At 42.3% G+C, this 20,775-nt stretch overlaps 1 protein-coding gene across 4 annotated transcripts in view; it reads right to left on the reverse strand.

Moving 5' to 3' along the window:
* FRMD4B (FERM domain containing 4B) overlaps positions 1 to 20,775 on the reverse strand; it is a 372,987-nt gene that overhangs the window by 125,090 nt on the left and 227,122 nt on the right. For all 4 annotated transcript variants that reach the window (XM_008963959.4, XM_034956863.3, XM_003811580.5 and 1 more), the window contains 3 exons: positions 19,236 to 19,301; positions 17,053 to 17,147; positions 8,100 to 8,192 (listed from right to left, as the gene is read on the reverse strand). In XM_008963959.4, coding sequence (XP_008962207.3) covers positions 8,100 to 8,192; positions 17,053 to 17,147; positions 19,236 to 19,301 — 254 coding nt within the window. The remainder of the gene's footprint in view (positions 1 to 8,099; positions 8,193 to 17,052; positions 17,148 to 19,235; positions 19,302 to 20,775) is intronic.

Below are 20,775 nucleotides of genomic sequence, written 5' to 3' on the forward strand. Positions count from 1 at the left end.
AGTGGGGAGATCTCTGTTTATTGCTTGTAATGGCCCTGCAAGGTAGTCATATCTCACTTTATAATGCTGAAGGCTGAAGTGTAATTTAAGTGTATTTCACTTTCTCCAAACACATCACTTTCTGCAAGCTATTATGCAGTGCTTATGGGAGTCCAATATGTTCCCTTTCATCTGTGGGAGGGGAACAGTCTTGGAGAATTCCCAGGGGAAGCACTGTTTGCTTCTACAATGTGCTTCTCTGCCAGGAATGCTCTTCCTCATTTCTGAATTTCCAGACATGGCTAGAACCAGAGAGGGCCTCCTGGTAAGCCTGTAGGAACCTGCCCTCTTGCTCCTTTCCCACAGCATGACTCTTTCTGAGTTATCTAGAAGAGCTGGAGGCCCAAAAGAGTCAGGGCCTTGCTGTGACCTGCCAGGAAGGGGAGAGAGTCTTCTCCCCTAGGCAACCTGAAGTGTCAGGGGCATGTGAATTCCAAGTGCTTGCCTCTCCTCTGCTTTAAAACAGCCTGCTCTAGTCCTCCACAGGAAAGCAGGGACAGATGCTTTGACAGGGAGTGGGGAGGGGAGGCAGTGGAGAAAAGTGGGGAAGTAACATCTGGGCATGGTGAATAATGAAGATAAATGATAAGATCTTTCACCCAGTACAAAGGGGAATGGGTCAGACCCAAGCCAGACAATCCCAAATCTTTCATATTCAAAGGCTGTGACAGAAACATGATAGAATGTTTCGCCCACTGAACATGTGGTTGAGGCAGCCTGTTATTTAGGACATAAAAAATAGTTAACATTTATAGAGGGTCTACATTACCTGTTAGCACTTGTAATCCTCCAACAACCCCCAAAGTAGGTGGGTGCTACCACCAGCTTCATTTTATAGGTGATGAAACAGGCCCAAGAGGGTGCCAGAAGCTACATAGTGAGTAAGTGGAAGAGCTGGAATATGAACCTAAGAATGATGCTAAAGCTCTGTTCTCAATGTTTGGGTGGGGGTGTTTACCAATGCTGAAGACATTATTTGACTGTCAGCACTTGGGGAGTGTTATTGTTTATTTTGAGACAGGGTCTTGCTCTGCTGCCCGGGCTAGAGTGCAGTGGCCTGATCACCGCTCACTGCAGCCTCAATGTCCTGGGCTGAAGCAATCCTCCTGCCTCAGCCTCCTGAGTAGCTGTGACTGCAGGCACGCACTACCATGCAAGGCTAATTTTTGTATTTTTTGTAGAGACAGAGTTTCGCCATGATGCCCAGGCTGGACTTGAACTGGACTCAAGTGCTCCACCTGCCTTGGCCTCCCCAAGTGCTGGGATTACAGGTGTGAGCCACGGTGGCTGGCCTGGGAGCATTATTGACGTCAGTAAGTGGAGACCAGGGATGCTGCTAAAGATCCTACAGCACAGCTTAGCTCCCTACTACAAAGAATGGCCTGGTCCTCAGTGTCAATAGTGCTGCTGCAGTGAAACCTTGCACTGAAAACCAAGCTTCTAATTTCCGTGTTCTCTAGCTTCTTTCACCCTTCACAATATGGTTTCTTTCTTTCTTTTTTTTCTTTTGGAGACAGGGTCTTGCTCTGTTGCCCAGGCTGGAGTGCAATGGCGTGATCTTGGCTCACTACAACCTCTGCCTCCCAGATTCAAGCGATTCTCCTGCCTCAGCCTCCCACGTAGCTGGGACTACAGGTGTGCACCACCACGCCTGGCTAATTTTTGTACTTTTAGTAGAGATGGGGTTTCGTCATGTTGGCCAGGCTGTTCTCGAACTCCTGACCTTGTGATCCACCCATCTCGGCCTCCCAAAGTGCTGGGATTACAAGCATGAGTCACTGCTCGTGAGTGGCACCCAGCCCCACAATACGATTTCTTTACTTTTGATGTTGCCTCTTCATTGTCCTGAGACGCACACACACAGAGAGACAAACGCACACATCCTTCAAGTATTCATGGCCCATCTGTTTTTTAAAACTGTGGAAACACAGGCACACCCACCAAAAGACAGGACTGAAAGGTTTGCAAGGGGAGTGAGCAGATTTCTAAAAATAATTTCTGATACTTGCCCAGGGAATACACCGATAAATAGAATCCTGTAAGAAACTGGAATCATGATCGAGCATGTGCTTCTGAGGATTCTGTGTCTTTCTTGAGCTCTTGTGTGAATTAGGATGTTGGATCCTCAAAGATGAAGGCCATTAAATGCCTGCCTGGAAGTTCAGAATAGGCTGGGCCAGTTAGGGGTCATGGGTGATACTGAGGCAACTGGCCTTTGTAGTACCCATGGTCTGGGGTATTGTGCATTCAGATGGGAGTGTGACAGATGGGCAAAGACCTCTGGCTAACTTGCACACCTCCCTCAAGTAACCTCAGCTCAGCCTAAGTAGGAGAATCAGTTGTTTCTCAGGGCCTTTAAATCACATTCCTCCATGAAAAGATGAATTTCCAGTCCTCTCATTATTGTAAATCACCTACCGTCTGATGGCTTTAAACAAATGCATGGTTATCTGGTCACAGACATTTTATCCTTTCTTCCTCTTATCGCTTTTCACAACTGCATTAAAAAAATTTGCTCAAGTAATATGTTCATTGTAGGAAAAAATACAGATGACCAAAAAAGAAGAAAATAAAAATCATCCCTACAATCATTCTACCTAGAGATTAACTGTTGTTAACATTTTAAACTTAGTTTCCATCTGTACAGATGTTTTTGTAAAATATTTTACAAAGAGCGTTATCATATTGCATGGACTTTTTGTGGTCTACTTCTTTCACCTAGAATATATTGGGAGCATCTTTCTATATCAATAAGTCTCACCCTTTACTACAGTCTGTCTTTATGTGTCACGTGTATTTGGCTCTCTTTAAAAAAATTCTGGTGGAATGATGAGGACTCACGGGTTGTAGTCATGATGCTTCCTTGAGTTAAACTCTTTCTAAAGATCTAATGTTCCAAAGACCAGGCCAGGAGCAATGAGAAGGCAGTCAGCAGTCTTGACTTCAAGGGCTCCATGTTTGCAGCAATTTTCACCCAGAGGTAGCAGTCTGCCTCCGGGTTTCCTACTACAGTAGGAAAGTGAGTTCTTCTCAGCCCTGAGTGTGGCAGACAATGCTTTAGGGTACCACTGAGTGGACACATGCAGTCTTAGGACCCAGCAAAAGTGACTTGGAAAGAGGAGGAGGAAAAGAAGGGAGAAGAAGAGGGAAGACCAAATGAAATGAAAAACAACAACAACAAAAAATAATAAAGGGGATGAAAGATGCCAAGATTCTGGCTTTGACTGGAACAGGGTGGTACCAGCCTGAGCCACCTCAGGTTGACCTCCTCTGAGGGAATATGAGCATTTCCAGTGAGGTCACGCCAAGGCCCTGCACTCCTATTTAAATGCTTGCTTGCTCCTCACTGTCAAGCCTTTCAAATGTTCACATCTGGGCTGCATTACCAAGAGGCTCACATGTTTGTGGAATATAATTTATGGCAGCCAGATAACAACCCCCAGCCTGGGGAAGTCCCCCAGAAACCTGGGGGAGTTTGGACTCCCATGGAAATAGAGAACTGGTTAAATAAATTATGGTACCTAAATAAATTATGGTGCGTCTATACACACAGAGGTCACACACATATTTAGCACACCTCTTTGAGATTTTATAACTGGAAAAAAGAAGACAAAGGTTTAATCTTGAAGTCATAAAGGGAACACTACGTGCCTTTGCTTTAAATATTTTCTTTTCTCTGTGCAGAAGCAGCATATGTTTCTGAGCTGCTCCCTCTATCCTGGGGGATATAAACCAGATATTTATTAACCCTTCAAATCTGTAGGACCTCAGGGTTTAGCTCAGGAGTAAATGAGACAATACTTTTCAAATAGCCTAGGGCCTGCTGCAGAGTTTATGCTACATTTCAGTAGAGAGAAAACTTCTTGAGAGCAAGTTCTCATGGAATTTTTCTTTTTCATAAATGCTACAATAAATAAAATATTTTCTTACATTTGCATAATGTTTTGCAAAATCATTTTGTATCCCCTGCTCTCTCCTCAGTTCTCATAACCAACTTGCACCATCTCCAGTGAATGTGTAGTGAGTGAGACTCAGTCTGGTCCACCCCACTCATCTCTGGCCTGGGCCATTGCAACAGCTTACTAACTGGTCTTGCTGTGTCCTCCTGCCCCATTCCAATCTGTCCTCAACCCAGCAGCCAGAGTGAGTCTGTTTAAAATGGAAATTGGTTATGCTCTCAAGCTCAAAACCCACAGGCCCCAATGCTCTACAGGCCAACCCCATGCCAACTCCTACTCACCTCCCTTTTATAGGATCTCTCCAGATACATGACTTCCTTCCAGGGGCTGGTACACACCAGGCATGCTCTTGCCAACCTTTCTGTGCACCTGCTGTTCCCCTGGCCTGGAAGAAACTTCCTCAGAAATGGGCCTGGGTCCTGGGTCCTGGGTCCTTGTCTCATCTCCTGTATGCCTTTGCTCAATGCCACCTTCTTTGAGAGGCCTTCCCTGACCACTGTTTTTAGAAATGCAGCCCCGGCTTTGCTAATATTCCCTTTTCCTCCTCCCTAATGGAGTTTTCTCCATAACCCCTCACATAAGATACTTTGCAGGTTTACTTTACTTAGTGTCAGTCTCTTTCCATTAGGCTGTATGCTTTATGGCTGCAGGATTTTGTCATTTTCTTCCACCACTGCTATATTCCCAGCATCTGGTATAGGGCCAGACACATAGCAGGAAATCAGCAACTATTTATCAGATGAATGGACAAACTGTTATTATATAATGAATGCATTTGTTTATGTGTATGCTGACTATGATGGTAGAGATTTTTGCCTTCTTCACTATCGGGTCCTCAGACCTAGAATGGGGCAGAACACAATGTAGCAAAACTCCAATACATAATGAATGAAGGAAGGAAGAAATGTTTCTTCATAGCTTGGTGTAGCTCCTTCCAGGAATTTTCTCAGTATTTATAGATCTATATAGGTTTATAAAACATACCAACTTCAAAAAACCTCAATGTGATCACCTGAACTTTTCATGGCATAAACAGTAATCTCTGTTTTACAGAAGGACACTCATTCCCTATCTTTTTCAGATATAATGTATCTTATCTCCTAAGATGCATGAGCAGTGAGATACATGACAACATCCCTGGTAACAGTGACTTATTAAAGTAATGATTTGTGAGAGGAGGGGTGGAGAGAGGGCTCAACAATGCACCCCTCCCTCCATGGCATTATATCAGAATCTGGGCCAGGAACGTGGAGTTGCAGGGGAGTAATTGTGTAGTTTGAAAAATGTCCCAAGATGATTCAGATATGCCCTGCCTCTCCTTCTGGAGAAGCTCTGAATTGCAATGTACTTTTTCATCTAATCTCTTTTGTTAAAGTGATTCATTGTTTACTATAAAAGTGCCACCATAACCTACTGAGCCTATCTTCATTGTTAGCATTAGGATATTTCTAATTGTTTGCACTGAAAATAACAGCGGTACACATGCTTAATGTGCTATCACTGAAGGGAATTCTTTTTCATTGTGCATTAACTATTTGGTGACTACACATCTCGGTGTCCATGAATGAGGGGCTTCTGTGCTCCATGTTCCAGTGCATGCAGCAGTACTGTGCTGACGCAAGAGGTGAGGTACCCAATCTCAAAAGAGGTCCCCTGCACTTCCAGAGGCTCCTAAAATGAGCGAACATCAAGACAGAACCAAATGCTATCTTTGGCTCTCTATTCTTCAGTCAAACAGGCAACCTGGAGATTTGTTGATGGTGTCTACTGGGATAGAAATCTTACCAATAGTTCTGTTTTCTCCAAATAGGAGGCTAGAGACCCTCTGAGGAGCAACTCACTTCACTGGAGCACAAGACAACCCCATTTGCAAGACCTCCATAGAACCAGCTACATTCCACAGTGACCTCGGTCAGTTCACAAAATTCTTTGGCGTGTGCTTTTCCTTTATCATTTCCTTAATTAAATTGGAGTAAAAACAACTACTTAATTGGAATAATAACAAAGACTATTATGATCTCACTTTACTGTTGGGAGGAAGAACTAAGTGAATAATTAAAAACTTGATAAGGGTTTAAACATGCAAGTAGTTAGGGGAAAGTAATGCGAAGTGATTATGGGACACTCTTGAGATAACACTCCAAGTAAGTGCTGAAACTCATGAACAAGCAGCAGGCCACTCTGGAATTTCAGGAACCTGCTTGGAGAAGATAGAGTGCCTTATGAATGACTGTACAGAAAGGGAGATAGGGTTTACTCCTTTGGTATTCTGTGACCCAAAACAGACCAGATATTAGCTGTCAAATAATCTGCACAAATCTGGTTACTACCTAGATGGTACTTGTTAGATTTTCTGAAGACATAACGCTTTCATTGAGTAGGGAACACTACATAAACACTACACCACATGCACAAAAGATGAAAGTGCAAGGATGTTAGGTGAAACCTATTGGTTTTTTTTGTTTTTGTTTTTGTTTTTTGGCGATGGAGTCTCACTCTGTTCTCCATGCTGGAGTGCAATAGTGTGATCTTGGCTCACTGCAGCCTCCGCCTCCAGGGTTCAAGCTATTCTGCCTCAGCCTCTGGAGTAGCTGGGATTACAGATGCCCACCACCAAGCCTGGCTAATTTTTGTATTTTTAGTAGAGATGGGGTTTCCCCATGTTGGCCAGGCTGGTCTCGTACTCCTGACCTCAAGTGATCTGCCTACCGCGGCCTCCCAAAGTGCTGGGATTACAGGCATGAGCCACCGCGCCTGGCCAGCTGCAACCTAAATTTTAATAACAACTAGAAATAGCCTAAATGCTTAAATAAATAGATTTTTACACACCCAAGGAAAGATCTCCGCCCAGGTTGCAAAGAAAAAAATTTAATTCATCAAACAACTTACCCTATTTTTCTAAGAAGGGGAGCAAAGTTTATCATAAAATTTATCATAAAGTTTATCATAAAATTTTTCATCAAACTTAGGAAAGTGGGGAGAGGGGGTCAGTACATAAGAAGGGCTTTCAGCTCAATCAGTAATGATTTCACCTCAAGCTAGGTAGAGAAATATAGGTATTACTTCTTGTTTTTTTGTTTTGTTTTGTTTTTGTTTTGTTTATGAGATGGAGTCTCACTATTGTCCAGGCTGGAGTGCAGTGGTACGATCTTGGCTCACTGCAACCTCTGCTTCTGGGTTCAAGCAATCCTTATGCCTCAGCCTCATGAGTAGCCGGCATTACAGGCACACACCACCAAGTTCAGCTAATTTTTTTTTGTGTATTTTTAGTAGAGATGAGGTTTTGCCATGTTGGCCAGGCTGTTCTCAAACTCCTAACCTCAAGTGATCCACCTGCCTCAGCCTCCCAAGGTGCTGGAATTACAGTCATGAGCCACTGTGCCCGGCTGGTATTACGTCTTATAACATTTTATTTATTTTAGAATGTGAACTAAAAAAAATAGTTCTATCATGAGATGGATTTGAGAAATTACTGATTTAGTTGAATGCATCCATTTCAGGATACAGTTAAGTGACTTGCCCAAGCAAACCTCAGAGAACAAGTCAAGGACTCTGCATTATTTTCAGCAGTCTGTCTGCATGTGAATGCAACTCAGATCCCTGTACTGTTAATTCTTTCCATGAGCATTTGTTTGCATTTTATCCTCTATTCAAATTAAGGCATCAAATTGTACAGAATTCAATTATTTTTAAGTCTGTAGAAAACATTATTGCTACGTAAAATGTAATAGCAAATGTTTGTCACATTTCAAAGAATGAGAATCTTAAGAATCTGATGAGTGAGAAACAGTCTTATGTATTAAAATATATTACCCATGTTTTTCAGCTTTAAATTGATTTCTAAGAGGCTTTGAGGAATAAAGGAAGGCAACTCTATCCTTCATCTTCAAAGAAAACAGCTCTACAGTATCTATGGTAACTTGGTCCTCAGACCAAGACAGTAGAGAATCTCCTTCACATGATAATGCTTTGATAGGTCTCTTCTCTTTTTATTTGCTATCTCTAATCACCAGAAATGTAAAAAATAGCAAAGAAAACACACAAAAACCCAAAAATAACAGCAAAAAAAGAGGGATGCTAACTGGGTCTGTGGATACATACCTCACAGCAAAGTGCAAAATGGTTGGGCCTGGTTTCTTGGGCAAATCGTGGTCAAGAACTCGGTGATCTAACTGCAGCCAGTTCTGCTGACCTCTGTGAGAGCAAAGCAAAGAAAAAGGATTCAACAGAAAGTCAGAAAAGTTCAGCAACGTACAGTGTTGGCAAAGCTGTGGCGAAATAGTTGCTCTCATACACCGATGGTAGGAGCACAACCTGTTACAACTGGTAATGAGACCAACTCAGCAATTTCTTTCAAAACTATGAAAGCACTTGCTTCTGAACCAGCATTTCCATTTCCAGGAGTATATCAAGGTAAACTTGCACATGTGAGAAATAATTTGTATATGAAATCACTCACTGTAGCAACATTTGAAATAGCAAAAGGGGTGGAAATAACTTCGATGTCCAAGAAGATATTGTTTAAAAAAATTATTTAAAACTATAGAGTGGGCAGGCACAGTGGCTCATGCCTGTAATCCCAGCACTTTGGGAGGCCGAGGCAGGCAGATCACCTGAGGTCAGGAGTTTGAGACCAGCCTGGCTAACATGGTAAAACCCTGTCTCTACTAAAATAAAAAAAAATTAGCCAGGCATGGTGGCACGTGCCTGTAATCCCAGCTACTTGGGAGGCTGAGGCAGGAGAATCGCTTGAACCCGGGAGGCGGAGGTTGCAGTGAGCCGAGATTGCACCATTGCACTCCAGCCTGGGCAACATCCCCTGTTAGAGTGAAACTCCGTCTAAAAAACAAACAAACAAACAAAACCCCCCAAAACAAACAAACAAAAAAAACTATAGAGTGAAATACAATGCAGCCATAAAATAGGCTGAAGAACACGGGTGTGGTGGCACACACAGGTAGTCCCAGTTATTCAGGAAACTGACGCAGGATGATCGCTCGAGCCCAGGTGTTTGAGGCTGCAGTGTGCCATGATCACGGCTGTGAACAGCCACTGTACTCCAGCCTGGGCAACATAACCAGACCCTGTCTTAAAAAAAAAAAAAAAAGCCAGGGAGCCTCTTTATAAACTTATTTTGAACAATTTCCAAGATACGATATTAAATGAAAAAGCAAGATGCATAACAGCAAGTATATGGTGATTTTTAAAATTAAACAAAGAACAAACATATATATGTGCATGTATATATTACAAAAATCTGAGAGAAAAAACAAAAAACCGATAACACTAGTTGACTTTTGAGGTAAAAAACTAGGCCATATGTTAATATTAAATTTTTATGAAATATGAAATATTTTAGATAATCAAGAAGGAGAAAACTTCTGGTTCAATGAAATAAAACACACAGGCTGGGTGTGGTGGCTCACGTCTAGCACTTGTAATCCTAGCACTTGGGAGGCCAAGGCAGGCAGATTGCTTGAGCCCAGGAATTTGAGACTAGCCTGGGCAACATGGTGAAACCCGATTTCTACAAAGAATACAGAAAAAAATTAGCCTAGTGTGGTGGTGCATGCCTGTTGTCCCAGCTACTATGGAGGCTGAAGTGGGAGGATCACTTGGGCCCAGGGAAGTCAAGGCTGCAGTGAGCCGTGATCATGCCACTGCATTCCAGCCTAGGCAACAGAATGAGACCCTGTCTCAAAACAAAAGCAAAAACAAAAACAAAAAACCAGACACATAACAATACCACAGCTTTTTAAAAAAGTACAGGGTTGGTGCTAGGCACAGTGGCTCATGCCTCTAATCCCAGCACTTTAGGAGGCTGAGGTGGGAGGATTGGCTAAAGTGGGAGGATTGCTTGAGCCCAGGAGTTTGAGGCTGCAGTGAGCTATGATTGTGCTACTGCACCCTAGTCTGGACAACAGAGGGATAACTTGTCTCAAAAAAAAAAAAAAAAAAAAAAAAAAAAAGGCCGGGCACAGTGGCTCATGCCTGTAATCCCAGCACTTTGGCACTTTGGGAGGCCGAGGTGGGCAGATCCCTTGAGGTCAGGAGTTTAAGATCAGCCTGGCCAACATGGTGAAACCCCGTCTCTACTAAACATACAAAAATTCACTGGGCATGGTGGCGGGTGCCTCTAATCCCAGCTACTTGGGAGGCTGAGGCAGGAGAATCACTTGAAGCCAGAAGGCGGAGGTTGCAGTGAGCCGAGGCCGTGCCACTATACTCCAGCTTGCGCGACAGAGCAAGATTCCATCTCAAAAAAAAAACAAAAAACAAAAAAACAAAAAACAGTACAGGGCTGAATACTCTCTGAGTGCCACTTCCGTATATATATTATGGGCTTACTGAGATTTAAGCATGTACTTGTTTATTTTATTTACTCAAGAGCCTCACCAAGTTCATAAACAGTTCTCTCTAGATTTTGACCACTGAGGGATCAAAAGGATTGATGACACTGGGGCTCAGAACTGTTTACGTGCCTTTTCCGAGGTTGTCCAACTAGTCCATCCGTTTTAGGCTGTAAATTCCCAGAGGGCATAGACCCTCTTTTACTTGCTTACATAAAATTCAATCTAAGAACATGCTGATGGTGGTGGGATAGCATGTCAAAATGTAATAAAATATATAATGGGCCAGAAGACATTTTCAAACCTATTTTGGTCCTTGAGTAAAAAATTAAAAAACAAAATCAGAAAATTCTAAGCTGTATTCATTGTAAGTAGACAGGAAAAATGAGCATAAATAATAATATGAGTAGTAGTAATAATAACAATAGCTAGTCTCTATCGAGTAATGACTCTGTGCCAACCAAGCTGGAACTCTTTATACATTAAAGCTATATTTTACAATAAGCCAGTGAGGAAAGTGCTAGAGCTGGGATTTGAATCCAGGGCTTCCTTTCTTCTTCCCTCCACCCACCACCCCACCCAGTGGACTTGTATATAAAAGTACCCAGGACTTTCAGTACTGGAGAAAATGAGACCAGAGGGTTGAATCAGCTTTTATAATGACTTCTGACTCAGTCTCTGATACTCAGCAGGTTAAATGCGGGAAAGAGTGTGTCTTTGTTTCCATAGTTACAAGACAAGGCTTCTGATACCTGTTTCCAGCTTTCCTTGCAAGAATATTATAAAGATAAATAAGCTGATTAAGTAACACAAGGGAAGGTCCTTAGAACTACTGCTTTTGTGTGTAAAACAAAATAAGATAGGAGACTGACCTTAAGAGAGTCTTACACTCTATTTCATCAAGTTTAGGATGCCACTGATATAAAGACACATCCCAATTTCACAGACGTTTAAATGTGTGTCTTAAAATACATAACATATTTTATAGTATCAGATCTCAAAAGTTTTCTTAGGAAAGATGTATCATTTTAAAAGCATTTTAAAAGCTAGACATGGTGGCTCACACCTGTAATATCAGCATTTCAGGAGGTTGAGGCAGGAGGATCACTGGAGCCCAGGAGTTCAAGGCTACAGTGAGCTATGATCATGCCACTGCACTCCAGCCTGGGAAACAGAGAGAGACCCTGTCTCTAAAAATAAGTTGAAAGCATAATGTATATTTGTATGAACTTGCATGGAATGGTGTCTATGAATGAATGAAGCAAGTTGTACAATAACATATACAGCATAAACCAATTATGTTAACCACAGATGCACATTCAAAACACTATTAAATATTGATGAACATTTTTAGATATATTTCTGGAGAGTCACACAGCAGCTTGCTAGTACTGGTTACCTCTGTGGAAGAAACTACAGTTGCAGTGGGAAAGTAATCAAAAGGGACTGGACTCAACCATGACATTAAAGAAGATATTCATGCATATATTATAAGAAATAGTTTTTTAAAAGGATAAATTACAAATTAGATTTTAAAAAATCCACCCACAATCTCATCAATAGGAAAAAGTCTAGAAGAATTTTTTTAAAAATGCCCATAATTCTACCACTGAAATATAATCAAGGTTACTTATTGCTTATAACTTGCTTTTGTCAAATTTTCCCATCAGCAAATATAATAGATCTAACCAATATCTTAAAAAGACAATCATATCTACCCCTCTCAGGAGTGCAGACCAACCACAAAGCAAGTTTTATTTTTGGCTAGAATTGCATCAACAGAAGGCCTATTGTCACAGTCCCATTGGAAGGGACAGTGATCAAAAGTCACAGTTGTGTTGTAAAGTCTATCTGTTATTTCTTGGTAAACAAAGCTTATTTAGCAAAGCCTTTCAAAACATGAGAAGGCAAAACAAAAAGTGAAATGGGTGAAGAGATGGAACCACTATGGTGACCTGAAGGGCTGGTGCCTCAGGAGGGCCGTGACTGCCCTCTAGGGGTGAAAGACTAACTTTGCACACAGAGCTGCGCAAGGCCCTAACAAGCGTAATCTCAGAAATGCTCTCCCTCTCCCAGTAACGTGACCTTGAATCTGTGGTTGTTGGTCATCATCACTGCTTTTATTGCGTAATTGCCGTCTATTTTTCCGTTTCTCCTCTTGGCCTGTGGATGAGTTGTAGACAGTAGCTACTTTCATTGACAAAATGTTCCTTTCAGCTTTACCAAAGACAAAAGACGCATGTGGCATCTAAGCTGGAAAATAAACTCAGACGGCATCCTGGGAGGGCCCTCACTCAGTGGTTTTACGGGGGCGAAGGGAGGCAGGAGGAAAGTGCTGAAAGAAAATACTTTCCAAAAATATTTACCAAAGAAAAAGAACTAGGCTTGTGACCAAGACATTCCAAGGAGACACCCTTAGACATAAGCAATTTTCCAGGCCCGCTCCCCAGAAAGGTAGAAATGGCCAATTTCCACCCCCTCAACAGTCCCGCTCATACTTCTTCTGAAAATAAACACGACTAGAGCCAGGAGACACCTCCCCAAACTGGTCATAATTCAAAAAGAGACTCTGCCGTCACTTGCAGGGGAGTGCACAGAGGACATTTTGGAGCCGGGGTTCTTGGAAAGACCATGACTATAGTTACCTCCTTTGGTTGAACCAAAGGAGGTAACTGGGAAAAAGGCTGTGTGAACCATTCTTCTCCCAGCGTAGTTTTGAGAAAGAAATCTCAGGGCAGACAACAAGAAGGGTGGCCCAAATAACTGAAGGAAGTCATTCCTATTATTCCTTTTCTTTTCCTTTTTGGACAGTGTCTCGCTTTGTCACCCAGGCTGGAGTAGCACAATCTCAGTTCACTGCAACCTCCACCTCCTGGGTTTAAGTGATCCTCATGCCTCAGGTACCTGAGTAGCTGGGATTACAGGCGCCCACCACCACGCCCAGCTAATTTTTGTATTTTTAGTAAGACGGGGTTTTGCCGTGTTGCCCAGGCTGGTCACAAACTCCTGACCTCAGGTGATCCACCCTCCTCAGCCTCCAAAGTGTTGAGATTACAGGCGTGAGCCACCACACCCAGCCTGCTATTTCTTTTCTTTCTGAAGAGAAGGTCTTACAGTCTGAACCCCTTACTTTACACACTGTCTGGTTTATATTCAACTGAGCTTGGAGCTTTTCCTGAAGCCTCCCATGTGGCCAGGACCCTCTTTTCCAGTCTGCCACAAACCTTGCAGTCTGAGGGACCTCTGACACTGCAAGTCAAAGCCACATTCCTCCTCCCTATAACATCCTTCCATGGACTGGGTGTGCCTCCTCCATCTGTGTGACTAACAAGGCTCACCTATGATCTTGTCCCCACGATGAGGCCAACGTCTTCACCCTTGGGCAAATGTACCTTGTTCGTTGCCATGTTCATGCATTTGCCCACAAAATAACTCTTGCCTAGAATGTCACCTCTCATCTCCCCTCCCATCTATTTAAAGTCTACCTTACCTGCAAGATCCAATTTTAGTTACTTGTCTGTGTGACGCCTGCTCCAGTCCTCCTTCAGTTTCCTTCTTAACACTCCCTTACTGCAGTACATGGGGATGACAGCTCCCTTTTATTGTGGGCCGGTGCTATATGCTCTGCATACCTTACCTGATTTAATAGTATTGAATACTAGTACCCTATTACAGGTGCCTTATGTAGTACATACTATATAAGGCACTGTTATTATGTCCAGCGTACAGATGAGAAAACTTGAGTGTGAGAGATGTTAAGTAAGTGTTCTAAGGTCACACAGCTAGCTATCAAGATTCTCTGATACCTGCTCCTACCTCCCTCTCAACCCTCCTCCTGTACCACTTTCCCTCTTAATCTCTGTACTCTCATCACACTGGCTTTTTTTGTTTGTTTGGGACAGGATCTCACTCTGTCACTTGGGCTGGAGTGCAGTGGTGAGATCATGGCTCACTGCAACCTCCACTTTCTGGGCTCACGCAATCCTCCCACCTAAGCCTCCCAAGGAGCTGGGACTACAGGTGTGCACCATCATGCCCCCTTAATGTTTTTGTATTTTTAGTAGAGATGGGGTTTCACCATGTTGCCCAGGCTGGTCTGGAATTCCTAGGCTCAAGTGATCTGACTGCCTCAGCCTCCCAAAGTGCTGGGATTAGAGGTGTGAGACACTGTGCCCGGCCTTGTTTTTTCTTTTGCAAAAAACAAATCACAAAAGTCATGCTTAGCCCCACCTCAGGACTTTTGCACTGGTTTTTGTTTGTAATGTCTCCCCAAATTTTTGCAGAACTGGCTCTTGCTTTTCATTACATGTCACCTCCTAGATCCTGTCCTAGCCCACCCTGTCTAAAACTGACCCCAAGTTTTCTTGGTCATGGCCTTTTATGTTCTTCAATGCACTTATAATTGCTGATATTCCTTTGATTTGTCTGTTTGTTTACTTGTTATGCTAGACTATAGCATTGCAATATGAGCTCCATAAAAGCAGGGGCCTTGACTGTGTTACTCCTAGCTGAATCCTTGTGATCTAGAACAACACCTGGCATTGAGTGGGCATTCAAAAAATATTTTATTTTCTATTTTTAGAGATGGGGTCTTGCTCTATTGCCTAGGCTGGTGTGCAGTGGCATGATCATAAACTCACTGTAGCCTTGAACTCCTAGGCTCATGCCATCCTCCCACCTCAGCCTCAGCCTCCTGAGTGGCTAGGACTGGAGTTGCACATCACCACACCTGGCTGATTTTTAATTTTTTTTTTTTTTTTTGGTAGAGATGGGGTCTCACTATGTTGCCTAGGCTGGTCTTGAACTCCTGGCCTCATGCAATACTCCCTCCCTTGGTCTCCAAAAGTGCTAGGATTACAGGTGTGAGCCACTCTTAATGTAAATATATATATATATACTTGAGACAAGGTCTCACTCTGTCGCCCAGGCTGGACGGCAGTAGTGCCACCATCATAGCTCACTGCAGCCTCAACCTCCTGGGCTCAAGTTGTCCTCCCACCTCAGCCTCCCGAGTAGCTGGGACTACAGATGTGTCACCATACCTGGCTGATTTTTTTTTTTTTTTTTGTAGAGATGGGGTCTCCCTATGTTGCCTAGGTGGCTCTGAAACTCCTGGACTCAAGGGATCTGCCCATCTCGGCCCTCTAAAGTGCGGGGATTACAAGTGTGAACTATCACACCCAGCCAATATTTTTTCAATGAATAAATTACTCCAATATTCATGCTGTTAACCCCTATTCTATGTGACCTCTGCCTAAATTATAGTGCTTATAGCAGTTACAGTTTATACCATATAACCTAGCCACTGTATATTTATGGCTTTATGTCTTATACTGTTTGCTATGATTTCACCCACATTTGGATTCAGCCTATGTGTATGCTTGTTCAATCACTGATTCGCAGGAGCTGGTGCTGGCTATGCATGTCGGCATTTCCCATTTCATCCAGTAGAGGACAGGTCACACAGAGCCTCTCAAATGGTAGCTGTTGAGTGATTCAGAGTGAGGTGAGAGATGTCTAGTGTACTCTCTTCTGCCTTGTTGAGCCCTCTTTGGGAAACATCCTCAGTCCAGAATCAAGTTTTCAGGTTTTTTCTATTCCTCCTGATAATTCAGCTGCCTGGTTTTTGCGCAGCGCAAGTCGCGCTGGCATGCCTGCTGGCATATCCTGGAGGTCCTAGGCTCACAGCCCACCCAGGCTGGGAATAATCAGAAGCCACAAGGTGTTAAAAGCAAATTAACTCCTTCTTGAGATGATTTTCCACCTGATTAAACTAAAGAACTGAAAAATATTTAAATTGGCAGCATTATGAAAAGAATGCTGGATGGTTGGCCAACATATTTTATGTCTGGAACACATCTTCTTGCATTTTAACATTTAAGGAGCTCTTTGGAAATTATCTGCAGAAAGTGGAAGGATTCCTCTGATAGTGTATCGGGCTGCATATAATGTAGGCAAATTGGGCTTCCATAAAAAAGACAGACAGATACACACAGACAAACACACACACACACACACACACACACACACACACACAGAGAGAGAGAGAGAGAAAAGAGCTAGTAAATCCAAACACATTTGCTTAGAGTGTTAAATTCTCATGAATTTATTTTTATTTACCTGCCTTGTTTTGGGGAGCATATATATTGTTGACAAATATATACAACATTCAACAACTTAGCATAAAAGGCAAAAGTGAAAAAAAAAAAGAAAAAGATAGTTGAGAAGGCAACATAAAATGGACCTAAGTGGTAGTTTAAAAGTTCATTCCATATTAAACTATATACATGTTTTTTAGTGGGCCACAAATTTGCCTTTAAGCTCTCTTGCCACCAACACCAACACATCCACTCAGTTTCAAGATGTGAGTAAATATCTAATATTTCTACCATATAAGCTCAATTAGCAAGCACAATCACATTCAAAGACATGAGAAGATACACTGTAATTGGGAATAACAAACTCATTACTACACATTTCTAAAACATTTAGAACAATATTTTGAGTTCCTAAAATGGTCAGTATCCCTTTTCTTCTCCCTTTGCAATAATCCTAGGAGAAAAATCGCATATTAAAAAACCTTTAGCTAAGCAGGACACGTTCTGAATGCTGGAGGACTTATTTCCTTTTTTGTTAATCATGGAAGACAGCAAGTAGGTAGCCCAAGCAAAAGGTAAAGAAACTAAAACTATTAAAGGACTTACGTGTCATCTATGAATGTTATTCCAAAATACTCCTTTTCTTTCAGGTTGAAATGTGAAGCCACTAGGTCCAGCAACTCTCTTGCTAGAAGTTTGGGCTGTCAAAATAAAAATCTGGTTAGAAGCAATTTGGTTGCCTCTCTCTTACTGCTACCACCTTCCTCTCCCCTAAATAGTTTAAAGTAGCTTTTGTTTATTTGTTTGTTCCTTTATTACTTGCCCTTGTTTGTGGATTAGGTTGATGTACTATAGACAACTCTTTAAGAATTGTGGGAAGGAGAAGAGATGGGAATAGGAATATCAATGAGACTATCATTTTCATGTATTTGCAATTCACTCAAGTGCCTTACATTTTCCCTCTAAGGTGCACTTACTAAGATGTTTTGGAAAAAATACTCTTTTATATGTAACGTGGTGCTAATGCCCAAGACAAGGAATATTAAACACCTTGCTGCTTGGTTATCTGTGATATATAAAAGATTGCAGGAAACATTTTGCTTGTTGGTGGCCAGTTGAAGAAGCCCAAGACTCAAAGCTGTGGGGCTACTGATGAAAATATTAATAATAATAATAATAGTTATCATTTATTATGCTGAACTTATATCCCATTGTCATTTAATCCTTATAATGAGTTATGAGGTAGGGCTTTTTATTTCCATTTTATAAATGAGTCAACCAAGGCCCAGAGTGGTTAAGCACCTTGCTTGATGTTACGTTGTTAGTAAGGGCAGGGATTTGAACCTAGTCTGTCTCCTTCTAAAGCCTAAGCTTTTCCTTCCTAAGATAGAGAAATTGTACCCATTCCACACATCATCATCAACAGTAATGAGCACCTAGTTAGAAGAAGGATGTAATCTATAAGCTTTTGGGAAGCTCTGGATCTGCTGAGAATAAGCATGGGCTTGGAACCAGCCAGAATGCCTGGAGTGATAATTGATGCTGGATTTGGAGGGACTGGGGAAGAAAAGGGGAATGCTTGCAGGAGGGCACTCTGGATGGATTCTTTCGGAACTTTGAGCCAAATAGCTTAGGGTATAGTACAATGGCTGTTGGGGATATAAATGGACATGATTTAAAGAAAAAAAGAAAAGAAACAGGCAGACATCTAGACTAAAGGTCTACTTGGGCAAAGCTACTGTTGACTGTACTATTTCACTCTAATTGAAGCCTAAGCATAGTGGGCTAGGGACAGGCCTCAGAAGAGAAAAGAATTTAGGTTTGGTTAGAGGAGAAAATTCTAGGCTAGCTGTAGGTGTGGCCCATCCGCAGGGACTTTCACAATTTTTAAAGACTCTTGGTCCAGAGTGTTGGGTGAATAGAAAGAGAAGCATCAACAATAAAAATATCATCGCTTGGCTGGGCACAATGGTTCACGCCTGTAATCCCAGCATTTTGGGAGGCTGAGGAGGGTGGATCACTTGAGGTCAGGAGTTCGAGGCCAGCCTGGCCAACATGGTGAAACCCTGTCTGTACTAAAAATACAAAAATTACCCAGGCAAGGTGGTGGTGGCCTGTACTCAAGAGGTTGAGTCAGGAGAATCACTTGAACCCGGGAGGCAGAGGTTGCAGTGAGCTGAGATTATGCTACTGCATTCCAGCCTGGGCAACAGAGCAAGACTCCATCTGAAAAAAAAAAAATATATCTATATCATCACTTATATAGTGCCATATATTTTACAAAGAGATTTCACTCACATATATAATCTAGCTTGATTTTTAACCATAATTCTTCTGAGAAGCCTAGGCAGTTCATAGCTAATGAAACTGGGTATTTCACTTGCACAATGCCATGTAGCTGGACAGTGGCAGACAGATTCTCACCTCACAATAATCCTTTCAGGAAGTACTACGGTTCCCAATTTACCGGCAAGAGGCTCAGAGAAGTAAAGTCAATTTCCCAGGGTCACAGAGCTATTAAGTGTCAAGCTGAGATTGGAACTCAAGTGTCTCTGAATCCATGTCACCAGGCTATAATTACTCTAACATATGGACCAAGTTTTCTGACTTCAAAGATGTTTTTTTCCCCTTGATCAATTCTGAGTCATTGGCTTTGAGGCAAAGATAACGGAGAAGCCTGAATACAGACTATGAGGCTCAGAGAGAGAACCAGGATGAGCTGTCCCCGTGTGGGTAAAACCTACCTGGGCAAGACTTATCTGGGCAACACACACGTGGGCAACACCTACCTGAACCAGCAGCTCCAGTCTCCTATCATCCAGGAGGTGCACCTGGCAGTGCCTGCCTTCTGTCATCTGCAGGAACAAGACAGCAAGAGTGGTGTCAGGGCCACGGCTGGCAAGCAAACCTTTGGACTCGTTGTATCATTTATTTTATATGAGATGGGCTCAGCCTAAAAATGGCTTTAGTTGAGTTAATAAATAGGCTTGGCCAAAACCAGATTTATTATATGGGAGTAACTGGATTTAAAAGAAGAACAAAGAGCACAGGCTAGTCAATATATTGCAAAAATAATGTCCATACAGTCCACCAAGTTCAAACAATGCACACAAAATTATTCTATGAAAAGTAGGTCTCCATCCCAGAGGAAACTAGTATATTTTTCCTGGAATTAATGTTTTATTAAAAAAAAAAAAAAAAAGGCAGCCAGGCACAGTGGCTCACTCCTGTAATCCTAGCACTTTGGGAGGCAGAGGCAGGCAGATCACTTGAGGCCAGGAGTTTGAGACCAGCCTGGACAACATAGTGAAACCCCGTCTCTACTAAAACTACAAAAAATAGCCAGGCACGTGGTTTACACTTGTAATCCCAGCTATTCAGGAGGCTAAGGCATGAGAATTTGCTTGAACCTGGGCAGTGGTGTTTGCAGTGAGTTGAGATCACGCCACTACACTACAGTTTGAGTGACACAGCGAGACTCTGTCTCAAAAAAAAAAAAAGCCTTTATTCAGCTGGGTACAGTGGCTCATGCCTGTAATCCCAACACTTTGGGGGGGCCAATCAGGGTAGATCACTTGAGGCCAGGAGTTTGAGGCCAGCCTGGTCAACATGGTGAAACCCCCTTTCTACAAAAAATACAAAAATTAGCCTGGCACGGTGGTATGTGCCTGTAGTCCCAGCTACTCCGGAGGCTGAGTTGGGAGAATCACTTTAGCCTGGGAGGTTGAGGCTGCAGTAAGCTGAGATTGTACCACTGCACTCCAGCCTGGGTGACACAGAGAGACCCTTTTCCAAAAAAAAAGAAAAAAAAAAGTCTTTATTCACTGGTATGTTTAACGTCTCTCTGGGCATGGTGGCATGCACTTATAGTCCCAGCTACTCAAGAGGCTGAGGTGGGAGGATCAGTTGAGGCCAGGAGTTCAAGACTGTAGTGAGCCAGGATCACGCCTGTGAATAGCCACTGCACCCAAGCCTGTGGGCAACATAGACCTCATCTCTTAAAATAAAAATGAAAAGTCTTCATTTTGGAAACTCTCCCCCTACTTTTAGTCCACCAACATAGTTTACTATCACCACCATAGTTAAGAACAGTTAAGATACATAGTTAAGAACAGTTTGATATATACATTTTCAATTATATTTAGTTTTTTATTATTCAGAATTGCAATACTAAAAAAACTTTGTAAAATACTTAAACAATGCATAGAATGCTAAGATACTCCTTGATTAACTCATGTTCCAAACCATTTTATCTGCAGAAATCACCATCCTATTAGTTTAAGAATCCTCATAGACCACTTTTATATGTATTTTCAGATATATATTTAC

Source organism: Pan paniscus, chromosome 2, assembly GCF_029289425.2.
Source record: "Pan paniscus chromosome 2, NHGRI_mPanPan1-v2.0_pri, whole genome shotgun sequence".
Classification (NCBI taxonomy): domain Eukaryota; kingdom Metazoa; phylum Chordata; class Mammalia; order Primates; family Hominidae; genus Pan; species Pan paniscus.